Raw genomic sequence first — 21,659 nt, 5'->3', positions numbered from 1 at the left:
GGGGCAATAAAAGAACGCGATAGAAATGTCACCGAAACGCGAGCCTACGGGCGCTCCATAAAAAAAAAGGTTACAACCGGAATAACCAAAGTATTATTATATAAAGCGATTATATTAATAAATTAAGCGAAACTCGAGTGCCGTTTCCAGTAGTGCCGAACCTCTTAATCAGAGTACGTCTTTAATGCTTTTTAACGACGCATTTCCGCTGAACCTAGTTGATCCTAAACATCTAAAAAAAAAAAAGGAACGGTGCAATGATAATTTATTCGCTTTCGTGTTCAGCTCCAAAGGAATTTCAATTTCAAATAAAACCCCCGCACTGTAGGATATTTTAAGCGATCCGCAGTTCGCGAGACTCGAGTTGCTTCTCCGGCAACAAATTAGGCTTACAGTGTGGATCATCGACGGGCTGAGCTGGCAGGTGGAGGATCGCAACTCTGTTGGGCGAGCGAGCGATTAACGCTTATCGTCGTTTCCCTACGTTCTTTTTCGGTTAAAGATAGCCCTGTCGGCTGCTACCATCTTCAGTCTGTTCGTTCAGCTCGGAAACACTATGCTGCAGGAAAGAACTCTATCCTCTATAAATTTTACAAGAATTTCAATCCTTCGGTACGAAAGTTCACCGAGCTATCTCACTGTTTCAAACTCCGCCTACCAGTTTCCTTCATAAGTTCACCGAATCCGCAGTCTAATTAATGGTTCGCTCAACGGTTAGCATCCCGTAAATCGTCTGCAGCGATCACGGTTCCTCGATTCCAGAAATTTCCTCCAAACGTTCGCCGTCTTACCTATAAAATCGTCAACTGTCATATATTGATACGACTTTACTCCAAAATCAGGACAGTTTTTATGAACTACGATATCATTCACATTTCCTGCGCTTATTTATATTTTACACGCACGATTTTAGCCCCATTCGCCAATGCAACGCTTTCGATTCTAACAATTCATTGCATATAGATTCGAATAACGTGATAATTTTTGTTGGGAAATAATTCAGCAATTTTATGAATCTATTATTCCAAGTGCAAAGGGTCAATGATCAACGAACGCTACTCGTACCTTCGAGGCACCTTCGTATACCCTCGTTAGTCCCGCAGGACTCCATAAAATCGCGATCGATCGAATCAACGCGACCAACTAAAGATCCGCCAAACAAACAAATGAATTCAATAATTCGCCAAGGCCGCCGAGACCGCTAAGAGGTCCAAGCCATCGAGTCGCCAACTATGAAGACCGCCGGCCGAGAACAATAAGCGGACTCCCGTGACGCAACGCACACACCGCCAAAACAGTGCCTGGACGATCCCCAACACAATCTCGCGGACGATCGTGCACGAACAATCAGTTTCGCGATCTCTGTCCCCGTTCCATGTTCTCCGAACGGATAGTAGAACCGGTCCAATTATATCATACGGTCTGGCCGCGACGAATCCTCGCGTGTGTGCGTCCCCCGCGCGCGTGTGTGCGACGCGCACACCGTCGTCGACGAGCTTGGGGGAGCTCGCTCAGCCATGGATCCCCATGACCCCACGACCTCACCCACGATCTTCGTCTAGCCAGGAAACTCGGCCACTCGTGAATTTTCCACGTTCTACCCGAAAGCCGCCCTCCGGAACGAAGTCTCTTTCCGTGATCCGCATGAATTCTGCAAGTCGAGACCGGCTCTCCCAGGATGCGGCTTCTCCTAGATTCTCGGGAATCATGGATTTTGACATCACGGGTTTGATTCGCGCCCGAGGAATCTCCCGACGAATCGAATTCCTTCGCAGGATTTATGCGCCCCCGGGACCCACCCCCTTCAGGCCGATAAGGCCACGTGTATGATTGATACGGTTTTTGAAAATTACTCACGGAAATTATGCGTTCGCCGGGCAGACGATTTTCCGACGGTTTCCGTTCGAAGTTTGTTCGCGCCCCTAATTGCTCATAACGAAGTAATCGCTATTGGAAAGCGACAATCGGGGTCTATTGTCTCCGAACGATGTCCTTCTTACGGTGTTTATATTCGATCGAGTCGTAAATAGCTTCCGTTTCTTTATCAGACATTTATTTTGATTTTCTATTGTTCGTTTTTTAGTTTTTTCTTTCTTACTTCATTTCTTTCGAACCCTCGTCTATTTGGCGAAAGCAAGAATCCGTTTGTCCCGGTGACTCACAGTGGGTAAATACGGACAATAGATTCTATCTAGCCGCATCGGAAGTTGCATTTATTATTAGAATATCATTCTCTTGTCTCTTACGTGTAACGGTACACGTACGAGCTCACACAAGTGTTTCTGTTCGCGATGAATTCTCGTAAATTCTGAAATCGCAACGCATTCTTTAAGTATCCGGAACCATAATAATTGACGCTAATTCAACCGATTCTGTTTATCATTGAGATAATATTGCGAGCGTGGCGCATTATTTGCCGCTTAACATTTTATGGAAACTTTATGCTCGATTGCTCGAGCACGCGAAATTGAGAGTGTCATTTTCACTCATCGAGAACCCGTCGACAGGATTATTTATCGTTAAAATTCTCGAGAACATTCTCGAGACATCAAAGATCCATTTCCGATAAAGCAATTCCATCCGACACGAAATAGCATAAATTAGTAGCAGTATAATCATGTTTCCAAGCAATTCCCGCGGATTTGCCACACATGCTCCATGAATGAATCTATAATTGCCGATCGAGAGGGAATCGAGCACGCCGGATTCGTTACGGATGATCGAACGAAGGCTCGACGCTTCGGTTCGAGGTATAATCGTAAACTTGACTCGGTGTCTTTCTCTATGAATCGGAGCACGATCGTTCGCGGCACGGATTAAACGGGATTAATTGACTCGGGACGTTCGTATAAACGTTAACGAGCCGTTACCAGCGATACCGGCCCGTTTACGTAACAATTAAGTAACTGTTACGGGTATCTAACGACTCTGCCGGACTTTCTTCTGGTCGAAATCGACGGTCGATGTATCGTAAGGCTCTCCTGTTAGTCGGAAACTACTGTAAATTCTCCATAATTGACGCTCAGATTCTGCACAAAATTGGACAATTTGAGAAGATGAGACACGACTATTCGTTTTTATAGTTACCGATTGTCAACAACTATAAAAACGAGCCGCAAGGCCATATTGATTATCCATTAATTGTATATTCTCTACACAAATTGTCTTAATTTTTCTACTGTACTGGGTTCGCGTTGAACTTTGTGAACTCGTCGATCTTCATTTTGGTTTATTATTAACAGTATCGGATATCGCTTGCATCAAAATTGTCTATTTACAATTTTTTTGTTCCACGTTTCAATGCAATAACAAGAAATGTCTCCCATCAATTTTCTCGCAGTTTTTTATTTCAGCTAAACTGATGTAACAGAACGATATCGACTCTCACAATTTTCACATAGACGGGTACATGTACTAGAATCGGTCGACGCGCCAGTTCACGTGATAATCGAAAGACTCGTGGCACAAAATCGAGCAGCTGCGGGATCGATCGGTTTCTCGGGTACACGGCGCGCGATAAATGTCAATCGAGTGACTCCGCTCGGAAAAAGTTAACGGGATTGGTTACGGGCCGATACGTCGACTAACGAACCAACGTATTTGCTCTCGTTTCCGCGGACCCGACGGTTCTGAAAGTCGCTGGAAAAGGGAACTGGTACGGCCAAGCCGTTTTTCTTGCTCCGGAGCTCGATCCGGCGAGCTTCGGCATCGACCAACGATCTGAAATAAACCAGTATTCCTACTTCGTCCTCCTAATACACAATTCTTTCTTTCTTTTTAGGATCAATCCGTATATCATGTTAGTTTTAAGGCATCTCTACGTGGTCATGCTCTTCGATTTTTTGAGACCGATGGTCCTAGACAGAAAACGCTTCTGCACATCGAATCGTAAGATTTTGGAAAGTTAATTTTTATTGGCGACTGCGCGTTTATCGAAATTTTGTGGATTTCTAGTATTTGCGAACGTTTGAAGCACGTTATACGTACAGTGAACAACTTTGCTCGATTCGAAACAGTTCTGACTTTGTTGTTTTAATGAGGAAATCTTTTGATAGAAGAACGATCATACGTTAACCACTTGCGCTGAAATTTTATCAATGATTAAACGAACTGTGAAAGAATTATTTGTAGTATTACCTTTGTGTTGAAGATCTTTATTATTAATCTTGTCCAGAAAGTTGAACCTTGATGAACTGCACACTGCAATGAGACATTGTTCGTATGTCGAGTTACTTATTTATTCCTTGTTCTGACTAAAGATGACGTCTGCAGTCCCAATTTCATAGAACGTTCAGTTAATTTGATCGCTATGAAAGTGTACGCATGAAAATCTGCAACGATCAATTGCCAATTTAGGGTTAAATTTAATTTTACTCGAGGACCATCGTCGACAGAAAGAAAGAAATGGAAGAGCGCCACTCGTCAAATTTCTAGCTGCAAGGCTAGGTTCTCTGTAACTGGCAAACTAATTGTGTTAAGTGATGTGGGGTTCCTCCCCATCTTCGTTGTTTCCCGCAGGTTCGCTTGCGGGGGTGGGCGTCGGTGTCGGCGTGGCCGGCATGGGCGTCGGTTGTGGCAGCTCGAACCCGCTGGAGTGGACCGGCCAGGTGACGGTGCGGAAGAAGCGCAAGCCGTACTCGAAGTTCCAGACGCTGGAGCTAGAGAAGGAGTTCCTGTTCAACGCGTACGTGTCGAAGCAGAAGCGGTGGGAGCTGGCCCGTAACCTGAACCTGACGGAGCGGCAGGTGAAGATCTGGTTCCAGAACCGGCGGATGAAGAACAAGAAGAACACGCAGCGGCAGACGCAGCAGCAGAACAACAACAACAACAACAACAACAGCAGCGCGAACAACGCGAACCACCACGGGGCGACCGGAACCCATCATCATCCGAGCGCGGGCCACGCGCCACCCTCGAGTCACCACGTGGTCGCGCAGGCGCACCACGCGAACGGATCCGCGAAGCACCATCAGTGACCCGTGGCCTTCTCTGGGGTCGTCTTCGGCCACCCACACCATAGCCACGGCTCGACGAACGGCTGCGGAGCAACGGGGACCGGTGGCAGCGGGGCCTCCGGCTCCGTGACCGGCACGGTGTCCGGCGCCGGGACCGGCGCGGCGGCAGGCCTGGTCGCCGCCGGTCACAGCCACACGCTGCACGCGGCCCAGCCGCAGACACCTTTGCCGACCCACGCCGCCGCCGCCGCCGCCGGAGCCTCGAGCACCAACACGCCGCCCACCGCCGTCGTTCATCCGCACATCCATGCTCATCATCATCAGCTGGCGCACGTGGCTCAACAGTACCCGGGGTTGCTCCACCACCAAACGCCCCATGGCCTGGCCGCATGAACGATACCGTGAACTGTCAGAAGCGGCTTCGACACCCCAGAGAAATCCTCCAGGACACCAGGACTCGAGGCTACCCAGGGCGAACGGGATTCTGGGAGCTCCCCACACCTGGTCCTTACGTCGACGATCGTACAACCTCGATGTCTCCGTCGTCCCTGAAGATTCGGTGCAGCAACCGGCAGCAACCAGGAGCTCGTCGACATCGACCACGGATGATGGCTCGCACGCCTAACGAACTTTGTTCAGCAGCTGTTGAAAGACTGCCTACCACTTGTAAGGAGAGATAACGTTTTTCGCGAGTAGTATATTATTATTATTATTTTATTATTAATATTATTAACGGTCATCGTCATCCTCATCGTCATCGCGGTCGCCGCCTATCCAAACCATTCGGTGAGAAAGAGATAGGGAGATATAGGAATCGGTGTTTGTATAAAAGGAGGGTGAGAGTCGTCTTTTGCGCGGCGTCCTTGGAGAACGTCCATCGGCAGACTGTTTTTCGTCCGCGCGTCGTCGGTGTGCCGGGTGTCGTCGGTCCTCTTCGTGGACGCGCCTAATCGCGCGCCGAGAGCAATCTGTCCAATTCGTAATTCGGTAGTACTTCCTCCAGTTATACATATTATATATAGATATTATATATAGTAAAGAAAATTAGTGTCACACTTAGTGTCTGTCCCTGCCCGTGTCTCTCACGCGAACCCCAAATCATCCCCAACGTGAAAACCCTCCCCGTCCCATCGACTAACACCATTTCCTAACCTAACTCTCCCATCAGGAACCACGGACGTCCTTGCACTGTTCAGCTCGTCCGTTGCGTGGAGAACTTTTCGAAGAATCTAGGGAGCATCGTGCGCCCGATCGTCGTGGAACCGTTCCGGACGCGACGCTACGGGGCCCTATGAAACCGGCCACGGTCTCTAGAGGATCGCCAGACTGCAGGAGCGTACTCTGTGGGGGTAAGTGTCGAAACGGGTCGTTCCAAGCATCGGAAGAATCGATTCGTTTTCTAGATATTCTTCGCGACAATTTGTTCTGTAGTTTACAATGGCGGGTCTGGTGATCCACTGTGGGCTCCGCGAGGTTGTCGCTTTTTTTTTATTGGAAAATTGACACGAAATCTACCGTGCCGGTCGAGATGACCGGTTCCACATTTTGTATCGTAAAATCGTTAAGATTATAAGGCGTTTTTCGTAGGTAACGATTGCAGAAACTTCTTGATTCAAGCACATGTGATAACGAAAGCAGCAATGCGTCTAAATAAATTCGGTCCTGTAGTTTTTATAAAGTAGGACGCGTCGGATTTTTCTTTAGAGCCCGGTAGGTTTGGTGTTAGCAAGTTGATTGCCGCGCGATTCAATTTTATTAACCACGTATAAAAGTTTATTTCTGTTGTGATATGTTCGGACACATTGATTCTTGATGGGGGTTGAAAGGTTGCTATAGAGTCCTAGGCTACTAGGATGCTTCTAGAATCCTGGAATTCCAGCATAATCGAGGTTTCTAGGTTCTAGAAGTTGTATCGCGATAGTTTCTCGCTCGGCAGTCAACGCGTTGCAACTGTTCGTCGACATGAAACCTTGGAAGAGCCACGATTCGACTCGATGAAGCGCAGATTATTAGCTGCTTGTCCAATAAACAGATCAATGAAAGATTAAAAAAAGAAAAGGGAAAGTCACTTTGAGAGGGCGAATTAAAGGTGAAGATGATCGAATCTAGAAGCGATAATGCAAAAGACTGCTAGAGGAAGATCGTGGCTCTCGTTCGCGGAGAAAATTCGCAGCTGTCGAACGGTTCCTCGCGTTCAACGATGATCGCTACTGTCTGTGATTCCCGGAAAGTACTAAATTATTTGGGAGACGGTGGTCATACGCGGCCGTCAGCGGCGAAGCTGGACAGTGAGACCGATATCCGATAATCCTCGCACATTTCCGACGTAGATCGGTAGATCCAATCCGCAGAAATTCGTTCGGACCGTGTAAACGAGAGATTCGTTGGACCGCTGATGGATCGAGAGCGATCGGACCATTGTAGATAACTTCTCTATCCGTCGTCTGGTCGCGTGTCTCTAACCGCTGGAGACATCAGCGGTCGAAGAAATCGCGAGAGGTTAACGGCTGGGACCGGATCGCGCTGGGTCCCCGACGCAACCTCGTCGGCAAAACGCGGTAGCGAGGACGTTTTTCGTCCGGACTCCGGTCACGGTTGCGTCGGTGACACCCGAGAAACGTCCCGGCGGAGAGCCATGCGTTCGGAGAATTAGTCTAATTATGTCCAGAGTGTCGTATTCATCGCCTACCAAGGATCGCAAACTAGTACCTATGATTCTTATATTATATGTAAAAAAAAACAACTGCGACTTAGATTTAAAGGTATACTTAGTGGACCGGCTGGTCGAGTGCACCGCCCTAAGGCCGGGCTTAGGATCCTCGTCGCGGAACCATGGATCGCAGGGATCGAGGACCCGATCTCCTTTTCCTTTAGCATTTTCATTTCGAAGGACTTTGTTAATCGTTTTTTAGTATTATTAGATTGTTGAATCTTAGGGTCCTCGATCCTTCGGAACACGAGGACGGCGAACCGGGGGATGCTGTTAGGCCGATATTTGTCGCGAGAACCGGGGACACGACGGGGTGATCTTTGGAGTTTCACGTTCGATCGACGGCCTATCGTCGAGCTAAGATGAAACTGCGGCCCCGGCTTGGTCCCGGCTCGATCTTCCGCTCGGCGCGACGTTCGTCCTTGAATCTTCCGTAGCGTGTGTATATTTAGGGGACCCCGGAAACGTTGCAGAAGAGCTCAAAAGTGGAGATTCCCGAGGGAATGACAAAACAGTTTGCCGAAGACTGATGGATCGGTCGCGTAGTCCTCCCCCGCGGATTCAGGGACGAGCTGTGGTTGTACGTGTCTGAGATTACGGAGGATCGATCGGGATCGATGGATGCACGGGGATGACGGGGTGCTAAGCGCGGCCGCGGATCGAAGATGGCGACGCGTTTACCTTTTAATCGGTACGTCGGCGAGCAAGTAGGTAATTTAATCGGATGTTAAATGAAAATAAATATCCCAGTGGATCTCTATTCTCTAAGGTGCAACATTATCTAAATTATAAGGGCCGCTGAACGCGAGTGTGCATGCCTACGATTATACTATAATATAAATGTATACATACACGCGTATTTTCTGTATGTACATTAGTGTGCTTGTGCGCGCACGCGCGCGTCGACGATGTGTGACACGTGGATTTTATATGTAACAGGGACCGTTGTCTCTTCCGGTTTCGAAAACTTCAAGACTCGAGAAAGAGAACGAAAGAGAACGAAAGAGAGAGAGAGAGAGGGAGAGAGAGAAAGAGAGAGAACGGACGTGACTGGAAAATTGTATCGAGCCGATTTTCCGCGGGAGCTTATTATTTTCGAATCGAAGGAGAGACGTTTCCTCGAGCGTGATCCGTCGCGATCCGAGTGCCAGTATAAATGTGACAGAGCAAAATTGAGTTTCTCATTTGTCGATGTATAGGTTGTTGCACGTGAATATTCGACTATGTTTTTTTTTTGTAAGTGGAAACGATTGGAAAACGGAACCGTCGCTGCTGTGTAATCATGTTATGTTAAATTGTTTATTTTATTGTTTACGAGGAGCTGCTTGTTTTGGCAATAAATTGTTCGACGATTGTTTAAGCGAACGAAACGACTAATTTCCTTCACATTTTTCATTTACTCTCTCTCTTTGAATGGCGTCGATAGGGAACCGATACGGGGGAGGATTTATCGGGATTCGCCGAGAAAATCGCGCTCGGCGAACTTATTTCGAATCGAAGAAGTCGCTCGCTTCAAGTGCAACGACCTAACAGCGGGGAGCACTATAGACCCCTCAAAATAAATTCCTCGTTCAAGGTCGCTGCGTCGCAGTCTTCGCTTTATTTTCTCGGGAACAAAGTTAATAGTTGATTCGGTGCAAGACGAAATTGATAACTAGTGGAGTTGCGCAAAAAATATTGCTCGTTCAAGATCGTTCCTCGCGAGTGACCTTCAGTCTATATCCTTTCCGAGGTAAAACGCGATGTACAATTTTCAATATCTCTTCAGCAGAAATTTCTGTAAAATCTGTTTTTCATTGTCAAAATCGGAATTTGTAACGAATAATTCGCTCGACCTTCCTCGAATCTGATGGACAATGCACATCCGGCATTTTCCGCAAATAAACGTTTAACCCTTGGCCGGTACGCGAGATGGCTTCGTTTAGTAGATTCTCCAATCCCGCAGCACTAAATTCATATTTTGCTATGTCTCGATGTAAAAAATGTTCCTGGGAATTTCGTGTTTCCGACGGCACATTTGCCGACAAAAGTTTACGCGACCGGTGAAGGGTTAATCGAACGCGGTTTATTAAGAATCACACGGTATTCGAGTAACGAGAAACGCGGCGCATCGGAAGGAAATTGGAAAATCTCTAGCGGAAAACCGGGAGAGTCGGCAGCCCAGCCTCGCACCGGAAAATCGATAGCAGAGAGAGCGAGAGAGGGAAAGAGAGAAAGAGAAGCACCGAGAGTACCGGAATTTCTTAAAAGCGCGGACCCGCGCGCGCGCGCTCTCGCATGAAACAGAAAGAGAGAGAGAGAGAGAGAAAGAGAGCGAGCGAGAGAGAGAGAGAGAGAGATTGAATGAGAGGTGAAACGAAAGTCTTGTTCGTGTGTGAGAGAAACGACGACTAGAGTGAGTCAAAAAGGGAAATAGTTATCGGAAAAGAGTAAAGTGAATCGCAGCCGTAGATGACTAAAGAAGAGGGCGTAGAGATTAACTTGTGCGTGTGTAAGAGAGAGAGAGAGAGAGAGAGAGAGAGAGAGAGAGAACGGGAGAGAGAGAGAGACATGTATCGTATAATTAGACTAACGTTAAAACGAGGAAAAACCAGATAGAACAGCGGCAGGATACACACGAACAATACACAAACACACATCAACGGAGGAATCGCACACGTACACGGTCACAGGCACACGCAACGCGAGATTGTGACTCGGATTAACGATTAAATATAGTTCCGCCACGATTACTATGGTACATTAATTATGTAACGAGGATAAACTATGATACAGTATAAGTACACGTGAATAATGGGAATAAAAAAACGCTAGATATGAAAATGAATACGTGAGAGGGGATGCTCGAGGGACGTTGGATCGTTTGAGGTACGTGTGTGTGTGTGTGTGTGTGAGAGAGATCGGTGAGAAAAACGGGGGAGGAAAAGAATGAAAGAGGAAGAGAGAGAGAGAGAGAGAGAGAGAGAGAGAGAGAGAGAGAGACAGTAGAAATTGAGGTGAGAGCGCGCGAGTGTACAGCTGTATTTATGGACGTGATGATCGAGGATCGCAGTCGGCGATCAGCAATCCGGACTTTGTGAATCGGCGTGTAATTAATTGATAATGAATCTCATCCCCACCCAATTCCCGCCGCTGACGATGTTCAACCGCGATTATTACGATTATTATATCACAATGATGATTATTATTATATTATTATTATTATTATATTATATTATTATTATTATTATTATTATTATTATTATTATTATTATTACTATTATTATATTATTATTGTGAGCGTCACGTTAATATTATGTTATTGTTTTTATTGTGTGTTGTTTTGTATGTACCTATCAGCCTATAGCGATCATGATATTATTAATTGCGTCGGTGATCAGGCAATGGACCCACACACGCGCACATTCACACAAACGCACATTCACAAACACACACATATATACATAAATACACACAAATGCGAGGATCGGTATCAATACAGAGAAATACGGTGTTGTTTAACCTGCACCCCCTTTTTTCTTACAATGATCTCTCGTGTGGGGCTTGTACAGGCCGCTTCATTGATTCTGTCTTCGAGTTCGATCATTTCTTAATTGTTTAATTTTCTGGCAGGCTACTTTTCTGTTTGTCTAAAATTTTTGGTGATAGTTCTTCAAAAAGACTGATTTTATTCAACAAGGGAATAAATTCAGCAAAATAATTGGTGCTTCATTAAAAGCAAGCTAATTTGCTGTTAACAATTTTTTTAACAAGAAATGGCAAATCCAGCAAGAAATAATAGTAGCTACTTTAGAGTTTTATTTTATTTCTATGTTCTTGATTAGGTCGAACCCGATGCAGTTTATGAATACATTAGGGCAATGATCATACCTTCAATGAAATGTTAATAATACGAGTAAAAGCCATAAGCTATCTAGAAATATTTTAATCGAGTTATCAAAAAGATCTGGATCGATTTTGTTTCAAATTAATTCGTTCATTAGAATCGTAAATCGATCGAATCATTGGATTCGGAGACGAACGCGAGAAATTTGAATCATGAAACAGCCCGTACGCACACTGTCTTCTCAAATCGTTCGAAACACTTCCCTATTTCTTCTGTTGTTTTTTTACGATCGTTGTATTCGTTATCGATACCTCGAGAGCGTTGCTAAATCATTTTTAAACATGTTTTCGGAAGCTTTAAAAGCGTGTGTGCTCGGCAAAGACGATCCCTAACGAATCCATTTTTGTTGTGTTCTGGAGTTGTCGAGGAGATAGGGAGAGAAAGAGTGATAAAGTATGAGTGCAAGATAGAGAGAGAGAGAGAGAGAGAGAGAGAGAGAGAGAGAGAGAGTGGGGGAGTGAGTGTGTGCGTGTGTGTGAAAGAGAGTGAAACGCCAGGCAATTTACTTAAAAAGAAAACGAAAGAAAATGTTATATATTGCGAGAACGCGTGTTTAATTTGTTTTTTCGATATATAGGTATATATTATACATATGTTCGAGTTGCTCGAGAAAAGATGGAAGAAATTATTCTTGCGTTATTACTTTTTTTTTTCTTTTTGTATATCGACGGCTGTACATGATCACGAGTCACGTTTATATATTGTCTCCTGGTGAATGAAAGGAACACATGTGAAGAGAATTACAATTATACATATTATTGTTTCATGCTCAACATTGTCATTTACTCGATCAATGAACGCCGGACCTTGAACACGACGATGCATCTGACGTATTTCACTCTGCAACTGTTTCACTGAACCCGATCTTCAACAGTTCCACTCCCTCTAGCACTTCTTCAAATTCTTTTCACCTCGTCTCAAGTATCTTTTTCGTTAAATATATCTTTTTCTTTTTTTATCAAGTCGATTCGAGAATTACAATCGTGCGCTCTGCAATTGACATTCTATTTAATTTTTCGTCAGACTCGATTGTTCTAGACTCAACGTATTTTGCAAGCTTTAAGTTAACATTTATCGATTATTATTAATTCCGATTCAAAGATATTCGAAATCTTTCTTTCGTATAATTCATCTTGGAAATGCTCTCAACTTGAGCCTGGAATTGTCTTGTCTTAATTAATGGCTCAATCACACGATTCTTGCGACTTCACTCGAGGTAAGTATTCGAGGTAGACTCGAGGTCGATGAGCGTTTAAACACGCGTTCGTGGATCACTATATCGCATGAAATTTCTGTTCCGAAATGTGTGTGCGTGTGTGGGTATCGATTTGACGTCGTTATCGCCATGACGATCGAGCTTGGAGATCGAAGTCCCGAGAGAGATGATCGTAATCGACACTGTTCATGTTCGTTCGATCGACTGACTTATTAAAAATTAATCAAAACGATTCCTGTAGTAGATATCTTTATTCGGGATGAACTTAACCCGACCGACTCGATCAGTATCGATTGCAGGAGGCTCGCAAACGTCTTGACACCTCGACTGCCACAGTGTCGTTGACAAAATAAATTCAATATTGTTTAATACAAATTTAATATTATTTAACACAAATTCAATATTAATTAATTCAGATGCAATATTATTTAATTCAGGTTCAATATTAATTGAATTGAAATTATTTATAATTGTATTATAATCTGAATCTAGCCTAAATTATTATTCAAATACAATTTTAATCGTTAGAAGATTGCAAGGACTAGCAAGATGTCAGTCAAAGTGTCAAGAGGAGACGCCAATTGTGAGAAAACGCGTGAACGTTCGCCCCCCGTAATCTCACCCTCTGTCTGCTCCTAGCTGTATTTGTATGATATTAATTAGGGTCGTAAGGTAGACTTACTATAAACTCTACTTGTAAATAAAGACACACAAGATTTATCCTGTATCGAAGTGCAATAATAAAAACATGTTTAATTAGTGCCAAAGTAATTTGCAAGGGATGAACAAGACACACGAATTCGCCGTACACTTTGTCCTATCGCGGAGCGGATGCACGCTGCGAGCGCGAGGAATGCACCGCGCGGCCAAAGCTCCTTTTATAAAGTGCCACACTTTATCGCGGAAGTAACGGGAGAAGATAAACGGTTTTCCGTGAACATCGCGGTAGAACACCATGAACAACGGAGTTTTAATCGCGCCGGACATTTTCAGGTGGCTGTCCTGTAATCGTCTTACGAGAAATTCCTAAACTCCGATGGATCGCCGTGAAAAAATGAGCGAGGCAATTGTTTCGCTTGCACGCTCGAAGAAAAACTTACAAACATGAAGTATTCCAGATGTATATTTTTTTTTTAAAAGATTCGGGTCTGTGAAGAATTGTAAAATAATTGCTCGGTTCGATATATTCTAAATTACGGTAAAATCAAAGTATAACAATTTCAGAGCTGAATATTGAGTTTCTGCTGCTTCGGACAATTAGATATTTATTTATTAGGACATTCGGAATGTTCAGCCATTGTATAGCAACGTTTTATTAACCCTTGGCACTCGAAGCCGGTTTTAACTGTAACTCAAAAATAATTTTTCTGGCTTACAGTATTTCCATTTGATATGCCAAAGTGCATTTTATGCATGTGAAATTGAGTCTTGACTCGTACAACTCGTACAACTTTTAACAATTTTTTAAACCTAAACTTTATTAATATAAAAATGATCTTGGAACGTGATGTAACAATTTTAGCGGTGCCTCAGAGTCGCCAATCGAGTGCAAAGGGTTAAATTGTCCACAGTCACGCGATACCCGTTCATACGTGATACAAATTAAATAGAGGAATTAGCGGAAATACAAGATACAATATTTGCATAAGACGAATGTCACGATAGTTTTTATAAGTGACGTAAATTAAGCAGAGAAATTAGGGGAAATACAAGATACGATCTTTGTATAAGATGAATGCCACGATAGCTTTTATAAGTGGCATAAATTAAGCAGACAAATTAGAGGAAGTACAGGATACGATCTTTGTATAATACGAATGTCGCGATGTCTTTTGTGATATAAATTAAATAGAGAAGTTAAAGGAAATGTCGCGTACACAATTTTTGTGTATCGTTGTTCAGCTTGTGTATTGAACGACGAACAGAGGACACGGTTTTGCGTCAGGCTCATCGATTCAAGATGGTCAGAAGATTACAGGACAGAACCGTTCGTCTGGAACCCCGCCATATTGCATTCTAGGTCGAGTGACCAACTTTCTATCGATCAAAAAAATTGAACGAACAAGCCGGCCGGCTTGCATTATATTGCAGCCCGCAGGAACTGCTCGTCCCTTGTAAATCCGGACGTCGGGTCAAGCACAAAAAATTTAGAAACTTGGCCCAGCTTTCTAACCCCTTTTTCGGTTTCACCTAGATCCTCAGTTTACGAAAATCTGCTGGCCCGGTCGGCAGGCGATTTTGAAACCGCGTTTGTTCCTGTCAATGTTTTTTCGATTTAATTAAGTGCTTAATAAATAATTCGAGTTAATTAAGTGCATCGATCGCGCTGTGAACGATCCATCTGAAATTAATTTATCGTTATTTGTGGAAATTGTGTTACGGTGAAATTATGGTTTCATATGTTTTGGTGTAAAAGTTCAGAATTGTACAAAGTTTTTAGTCATGTTCTTTTTGATGGACATTATCTGATTTTTCAATTTTTATCGTTTAATTACCAGGTAATTAGTCCATAGTTAAAATGAGAAGGTAGGTGAACTAAATGGTGAAGGATCGATGATGGTTCCTGTTGAAATTGCAGCCTCGACGCACCGGTGAGTAAATGCAATTTTGTTAATAAACTACGAAATCGTATGGAATATTTTCGTGAAAATTTTCATCCGTTCAAGCCTAGATGGGGCGGAAAACTATCGAACGCGGAATTAACGGAAGGCTTAATAACGGGAATTGGCCGGGTAGGTGTAATTTGTGGGCCAATATTTCACGATTACCGCTCCCACGTCGTCCCATGACCGAGTCTTAAATGCAATTTCATCGCGACACTTGCGCAACGTCTTCTTCCTCCCCTTTGAAATTCATAAAACGCTATACGAAATCTCGCAACGAACAACTTTTCGGAGCCTGACGATGAGCCTGTCTCTTTTCACAACTGTGAAAATCCCTACGAAATTCGAAGTATTCCAAAAATTATGGTCAAAAAATTCCTTGATATTAGTAGACGCAAAATTCTTCTCCCTGTCAATAAAGAAACTAGAGAATAGATTTTTGTACCTAAAAGAACTTTTATTAAGCTTCTTAAGAGTTAAAAATAAATTATAATGTCTTCGTGTGACAATTTAAATAAACGCAGAACATATGCCTCATTTTCATAAAGTTATCGGAATTAAAATATAGTTGCTTGTACCTTAAAGAATTTTCATTCAGCCTCGTGAGAATTAAAAGACAATTTTAAGGTCTTCGTCTAACGATTTAAATACGCACTGAACATATGTTTCATTTTTACAAAGCTAACAAAATTAAACAATTCATTCTTGCATCCAGAGAATTTCTACTCAGCCTGTTAGGAATTAAAAATAAATTACAGGCTCTATATCTAACGATTTAAACGAACACTGAATGTATGTTTCACTTTTATACTGTTATGAGAATTAAGAAATAGAGCTTTAGCACCCTAAAGAATTTTCACCCAGTCCCTCATAAATAAAAGATCATTTATAAGGTCTACGCCTAAAGATTTAAATAAACGCGGAACGTATGCTTCAATTTTATGAACTTGCCAGAATTAAGAAATTCATTCCTGCATTCAAAGCAGTTTCCATTCAGTCTCTTAAGGATTAAAAATCAATTACGAGGTTTTATCCCGACAATTTAAATAAACGCAGAATATATATGCTAAAACCAGAATTAAAAGTTCTTAAAAAAATCTTACCGAGAATCTTGCGCAACCTCGTGCGAATTAGGAAAATAGTGTGCGAGGTTTCCGCGAGCATGGCGAAGATTACGTTCAGTGTTCGAGCCTCGCTTCCGAGGAACTTGGCCAGCAGCTAGGTGAAGGAAAGATTGCGAAAGTAAAGTGAAGCGCAGCGAGAAAGGCTGCCTCGCGTTGTTCTCACGGAAATTTTTGTTCGTCGGTGCACTCGAGCTGCACTTGGGCTGCACTCGCGTCATCTGGCACGCGAAGGACGACGCGTCCTTCTTATCTCGGAGTCGTGACGGTGCAGCGGTCGCCTCATTACCCGAAGGTGACAAACAGAGGAGCGTAACACCTTTTTGCTCTATCCTTCGCGAGGAAACGCCAATCACCGTGCGAGACTTTAATAACTTGTTTCCAGTCGCGGAAAATACGGACACGCCGGACGATTACCGTGCGGTTATCGTGAATTCAAAATGGCGGCCGCACCGATAACAGTGCGACACGTTCCGCCGCTTGCAACGGCGAGTGCATCCAAGTACATTTCGTCGATAATTCCTGCTTCGTCCACAGCGATAAAATTCTGAATGATGCGTAGAAGCTAAAATGTATCCGGGAAATTCGAGAAAATACGATTTATTCATCTAGCTATGGATAAATTGTGACATATAGATCTAGTTCCATGCATTGCACGAGTCGAAATTTTTATTCCATCGATTTATTCATTTTTTTCGGCTTTGAATTCCCTCATATACAATTAATACAAACGTTGATATACAAAAAATATATTTATAAGAACTTATAAACTAAATGAACTGAAACTCAGAAGAAATTTAAGAATATTTATAGCTATAACTGCTACAACCTTGCTCCGTTCGTCGACTAAAAAATATCTCGACACACTCCGAATTTTTATCTCGTCATAATTTATCTATGCCCCGGCGAAACTATGAAACATCGCGGGGAATACATTAACATTGAAGCAGGAATTATGGAACAGTGAAATATTCAAGCGGCGAACAATAACGGAAGGAATCGGTAGGTGTTGCAAGGTAGGCGGCGCTCCCGAACAAAGTTGCTCGCACTAAACTCGAAATTTTTATCGCGCGGCGGTCCCCTAGCAAAAAAAAAGAAGATCGAAGAATTCGTATATTCCGAGAAGAGTGAGAGTTTCACGGTGCCCGGATTGGTCGGTTCGACAGTCGGTAATTTACATGGGCCCGCCATAATTCCCGCGCTCCCTGTAGCAATTTCATTTCGTAGCAATTTTATTTCGTAGCGGGATCAACATTTTCGTCTTCTTTATCATAATCCAGCGGGATTCGTGCGGGCCCCGGGCTGCGAACGACAAAAGCTTCTTCATATTCTTGTAAACGCGAGTCGTTAATGTCTCGGCATGAAAAGGTTGATCGTCTGTCTGCTGCGGGGATCTTTCGGCGAGGATAAAATTTTCGGATCGGTCGGCTGCCGGCGCCCTGCTCGTGGATCTGCAACATTGTGCGGAAAATGACGGGGGTAGAGGCGTTCGGGGCCCGGACTAATAAAAGGTTGACGGAACGTCCTTCCAGCCGGAATGGAGGAGCCAGTTTTGCCGAGGAACCCGGCCACCCGCCCATCTTGGTCCACCTATTCGACGCCGACTTGCCAGCACCAGATATTCCCGACGAAAACGAACGCCCACCCGACTTTCTCTCTCTCTCTTCCTCTCTCTCTCTTCCTCTCTCTCTCTTCCTCTCTCTCTCTCTCTTTCAATCTCCCTCTCCTCTCGCAGTTTTATTCCCTTCCCCGAATTGAATTTCATATTAGGAGATCCGATATTTCGGGAATTCGCCTCGAATCGCAATGGAGAACTCCCCAATGTAATTTTATTAGAACTTTATATCGATATTAGACGATATTAGGTCTGATCGGATTCCAACCATGAATCCCTTTCCTGATTGGACTGGAAATTGTATCGACGCTGCTCTACGTAACTCGTGCATGCCTGCTGAAATTTAGGACGACGATAGGTGGTGCTCAGTTCTTATCTGCGTCAGCTATTCACGGTTTTCTTTTAGCAACGCTCTCGCAGAAAACGTAATCGATGGCTACTTAACTTAACAAATTAAGATTAAATGAAATACTTTAACTTTATGCAACGTTCGAGATGGCAGTCGAAGGGTTGAAGCGGACACGAGTATAATAGAAATTTCAATCGATAAGAAATTCATTCGGAATGTTTGGTAATCGTCGCTTTTAGTGGTGTCTATGGCTGCACTTTAAGCGAACGATGCTTGTAGCTAAGATCAGGTGAACGCGCTATCAGCAGCGTCCCGCATTAAAGTCTCACTTACGCAGTTATTTAAACCGACACGGTCTACAGTGTAAACTTATTTCATTACCTTTTGCTCCCCATTTCCCAAATGAACTGCACGCTGTTTGTGTAATAAAGACGTATAATAATGATAATAAAAGTGACAAGTCGACTGCGGATTTTATGGATTTATGGCTCGCACGAGCGTGACGAATGCAATAAAATGCAAATGTTCGGTGGTGCTGTTACCTTTTTTTGTCTGGATTTTAACCAGGTTGGCTCTCGAATGCAAAATATCCGGTCTCGTTTGCTTCTACGTATTTATATTTTCATCGATAATCGCGAGCTTATGCTATTCGCTTCGCGCAAATAAATCTCCATACGTCCGCGCAGGCCTTGCATCCGCGTTCCAGTATTTTCAGCAATTTCTAACAAGCTCTAGTTCGAGTTAGTCGCAATCGCGCGGTATTAACAATTTCGAATTTTTCTCCCCTATGTAGGTGCCTCGTCGAAAGGGTCAAACGGTCCAACCCTTTCTCTAATTCATCGGTCAGGGGTGGAAAGGACCGGCGATCGTCATTTACACGGGTTCACCGAATGAGATTGCACGGTCGTGCGCGCTATAACTGCTCGCCCAATGCCGCGGAAATATCGGCACGGAATCGGAGGAATCGTTCGGCGACGTCTCAATCCGTAGACCAACCCCTATGTCGCGCGGCTGCACTCCCTCGGGTTCTTCTCCGACCCTCCGCGCGGTTCCAGACTCCTGTCCGCCTCCTAATGGAATTGCTCCCCGTTATACGCGAATGCGATTAGCTTAAACAAAAGCGGAACTTTCGACATCATCCCCCGCGCGCCGACGCCGACCACTCGCCTCCATCCCCCACCGCTATCGTGTCCTTCGATCGGCCATTCGCTAAATTAACGTGGCCTCCGCGTTCGATAGCCGGTCTGTCGCTCTACCATGGTTCTAGCCAATGGTTACGGCTTCGCGAGAGTTCGAATCTAGACCGGAGAAGAACGCGCTAATTAATTCAGAAAGTTGGTTTCGCTCGGGCAAACGTAGGTTGTATTCTATATGGTTCTCTGTGCGATACAAGTCGGATTAAAAATTAATTTGTACGAAGAACTTCGGCAAGCATTTCTTTCGATTTTATATTTTACTTCTTTTTTACAATTATAATTTTGTAATGAATATTTACTTCCTTTTTAACGCATACAAAATGTCATATTTCTCTCTAAATCTTACACGTTGATAGGTGCATCTATTAAACAAATTTTTAATTCAGAGACACTGAAGTTGAGACACCTACCCTGTTTTTGTTTCCGATGAGTTCGTATTCTTTTTGGATGAAACTATTTTTGTGGCTCATTTAGAAGGGTGAGGTATTTGTTTGGAAGAAGTAATAAGTTATTACAAGAAATGATAAGGAAGTTAAGTTGTTTGTTTCAAAGGGTATTATTACGTTGAGTAGTGGAGAGTGTTTCTGGAACAACGGGCCATTAAAATGATCATCGAATAAACGTATTCATTTCATTCATTAAATAAGATTTATTTTTATTCGTCACGTTGAAATTGAGAAAAACAGGTGTACATAGAACAACGCTTCACTGTCTACGTTTAATATACGTATAATATCGAACATCATCTTGCTAAATAGCTTCTCTAGTTAGGTCCACGTAATTGCTGTCTAGAGCACCACACAAATAATTGATAATCTTGCTAAACACAGTCTTCCCTTGTGACCAATCAACCTCGATCTAATCTATCACTGGACAGTGGATTTTTATGCAAAATGAAAATTATCCTTATTAACACAGGAACGACGGATCTTTCTGGTAAAAGTATAACTTAGCATGCTTAGGATCATTTATAATATTATTTGACAATATTTTTCAATAGAGTTATACATTTTTTAGCACGTTAATTTTTTTTGCAGACTTTAATGAAACGTGAGAAAATTTCAATTAATTGTTAGAGACTAGATAATCAAATAACATTTACACCCTGGGTCCAAATGGATCCGATCGTCGCTGTCCAAGTGTTAATTGAAATATAGAGGACCTACATACACATATATAGGGTGTTTCATAATTATATTAACAACCGGAAAGGGGTGATTCCTGAAGTTATTTGGATTAGCTTTTTTAACGTAAATGCAATCCGCGACTTCGTTTATGAGTTATTAAAGAAACATAGTGACCAATGCAAGGCAGCCGAGCCTCTCATTGGTCACTGTTTTTCGCTAGAAACTCGTAAACGAAGCCGCGGATTGCATTTTCGCTAAGGAAAGAGTTACTTCAAATTACCTCAGGAATCACCCCTTCCCGGGTGTATAATATAATTATAATAATATATAATATGTAATATAATATAATTATAGGACATCCTGTATATAATTTCTCAATGATTTTCATGTGTTGAAAATAATACGACGGTGGTTATAAATTCTTGAAATGGTTTCAAACTTTTGATCTTAGTTTTCTCATACCATTTACGAATCCGACTACACAAAAGACTACACAAAATTAACGAAACAGTAGACTGTTTAAGTACTTACTTAAATAAACGATTTAACGACGAATGCACAAGAAATTAATGCAACTTCTATCGAAGCCGTGATTCCTCTCAGCTTGTGTCTGGAAGCTGAAGGCATCGCTGGCCGCGCTAGGAGGCGTCGATTGGTTGGCAGAGCGCGTTAATTGGCGTAGTCGGGTGCAGCTGGATCGCTGTCGGTCCAATTAAAATCGCGGCAGAATTATCAGTCACCCGACACCTGACTTCCACGTCGATAAACGATCTTCGGAGCGTGGTCGCGTCGTCGAACATGTGCCCCCGCTTTTTTTCTTATCGCGTGCGTACATCCACGATTGGGAAAAAGTGCCGGGAGCACTCACGATCGCGCTCGTT

General features: G+C 43.4%; 2 protein-coding genes and 1 long non-coding RNA gene across 5 annotated transcripts in view; 2 read left to right on the top strand and 1 right to left on the bottom strand.

The window, feature by feature from the left end:
- Nucleotides 1-13,538, top strand: part of LOC117223952 (uncharacterized) — a 96,202-nt gene extending 82,664 nt beyond the window's left edge. For 2 of the 3 annotated variants that reach the window (XM_076521705.1, XM_076521704.1), the window contains one exon: nt 4,480-13,538. In XM_076521705.1, the coding sequence (XP_076377820.1) occupies nt 4,480-4,976 (497 nt within the window). In that variant the 3' untranslated portion in view covers nt 4,977-13,538. The remainder of the gene's footprint in view (nt 1-4,479) is intronic. The other variant, XM_033476561.2, reaches the window with a different exon arrangement.
- LOC143259446 (uncharacterized) lies at nt 249-16,858 on the bottom strand. The gene is made up of 3 exons (XR_013033343.1): nt 16,474-16,858; nt 659-791; nt 249-581 (listed from the first exon to the last, which is right to left on the bottom strand). It is a non-coding gene; the product is annotated as an uncharacterized LOC143259446 (long non-coding RNA).
- On the top strand, nt 5,263-13,538 carry LOC143259445 (uncharacterized). The gene is made up of 2 exons (XM_076521706.1): nt 5,263-5,621; nt 6,124-13,538. Exon 1 carries the CDS (start codon nt 5,263-5,265, stop codon nt 5,578-5,580), a length of 318 nt encoding a protein of 105 aa, XP_076377821.1. The 3' UTR covers nt 5,581-5,621; nt 6,124-13,538.
- Nucleotides 16,859-21,659: the final 4,801 nt, after the last annotated feature.

Source organism: Megalopta genalis, chromosome 5 (assembly GCF_051020955.1).
Source record: "Megalopta genalis isolate 19385.01 chromosome 5, iyMegGena1_principal, whole genome shotgun sequence".
NCBI lineage: Eukaryota > Metazoa > Arthropoda > Insecta > Hymenoptera > Halictidae > Megalopta > Megalopta genalis.
This window is presented reverse-complemented; position numbering and strand designations above follow the sequence as displayed.

What these genes read in the sequence shown, in the direction of transcription:
- LOC143259445 (XM_076521706.1), top strand. Translation starts at nt 5,263, where the DNA reads ATGCTCATCATCATCAGCTGGCGCACGTGGCTCAACAGTACCCGGGGT.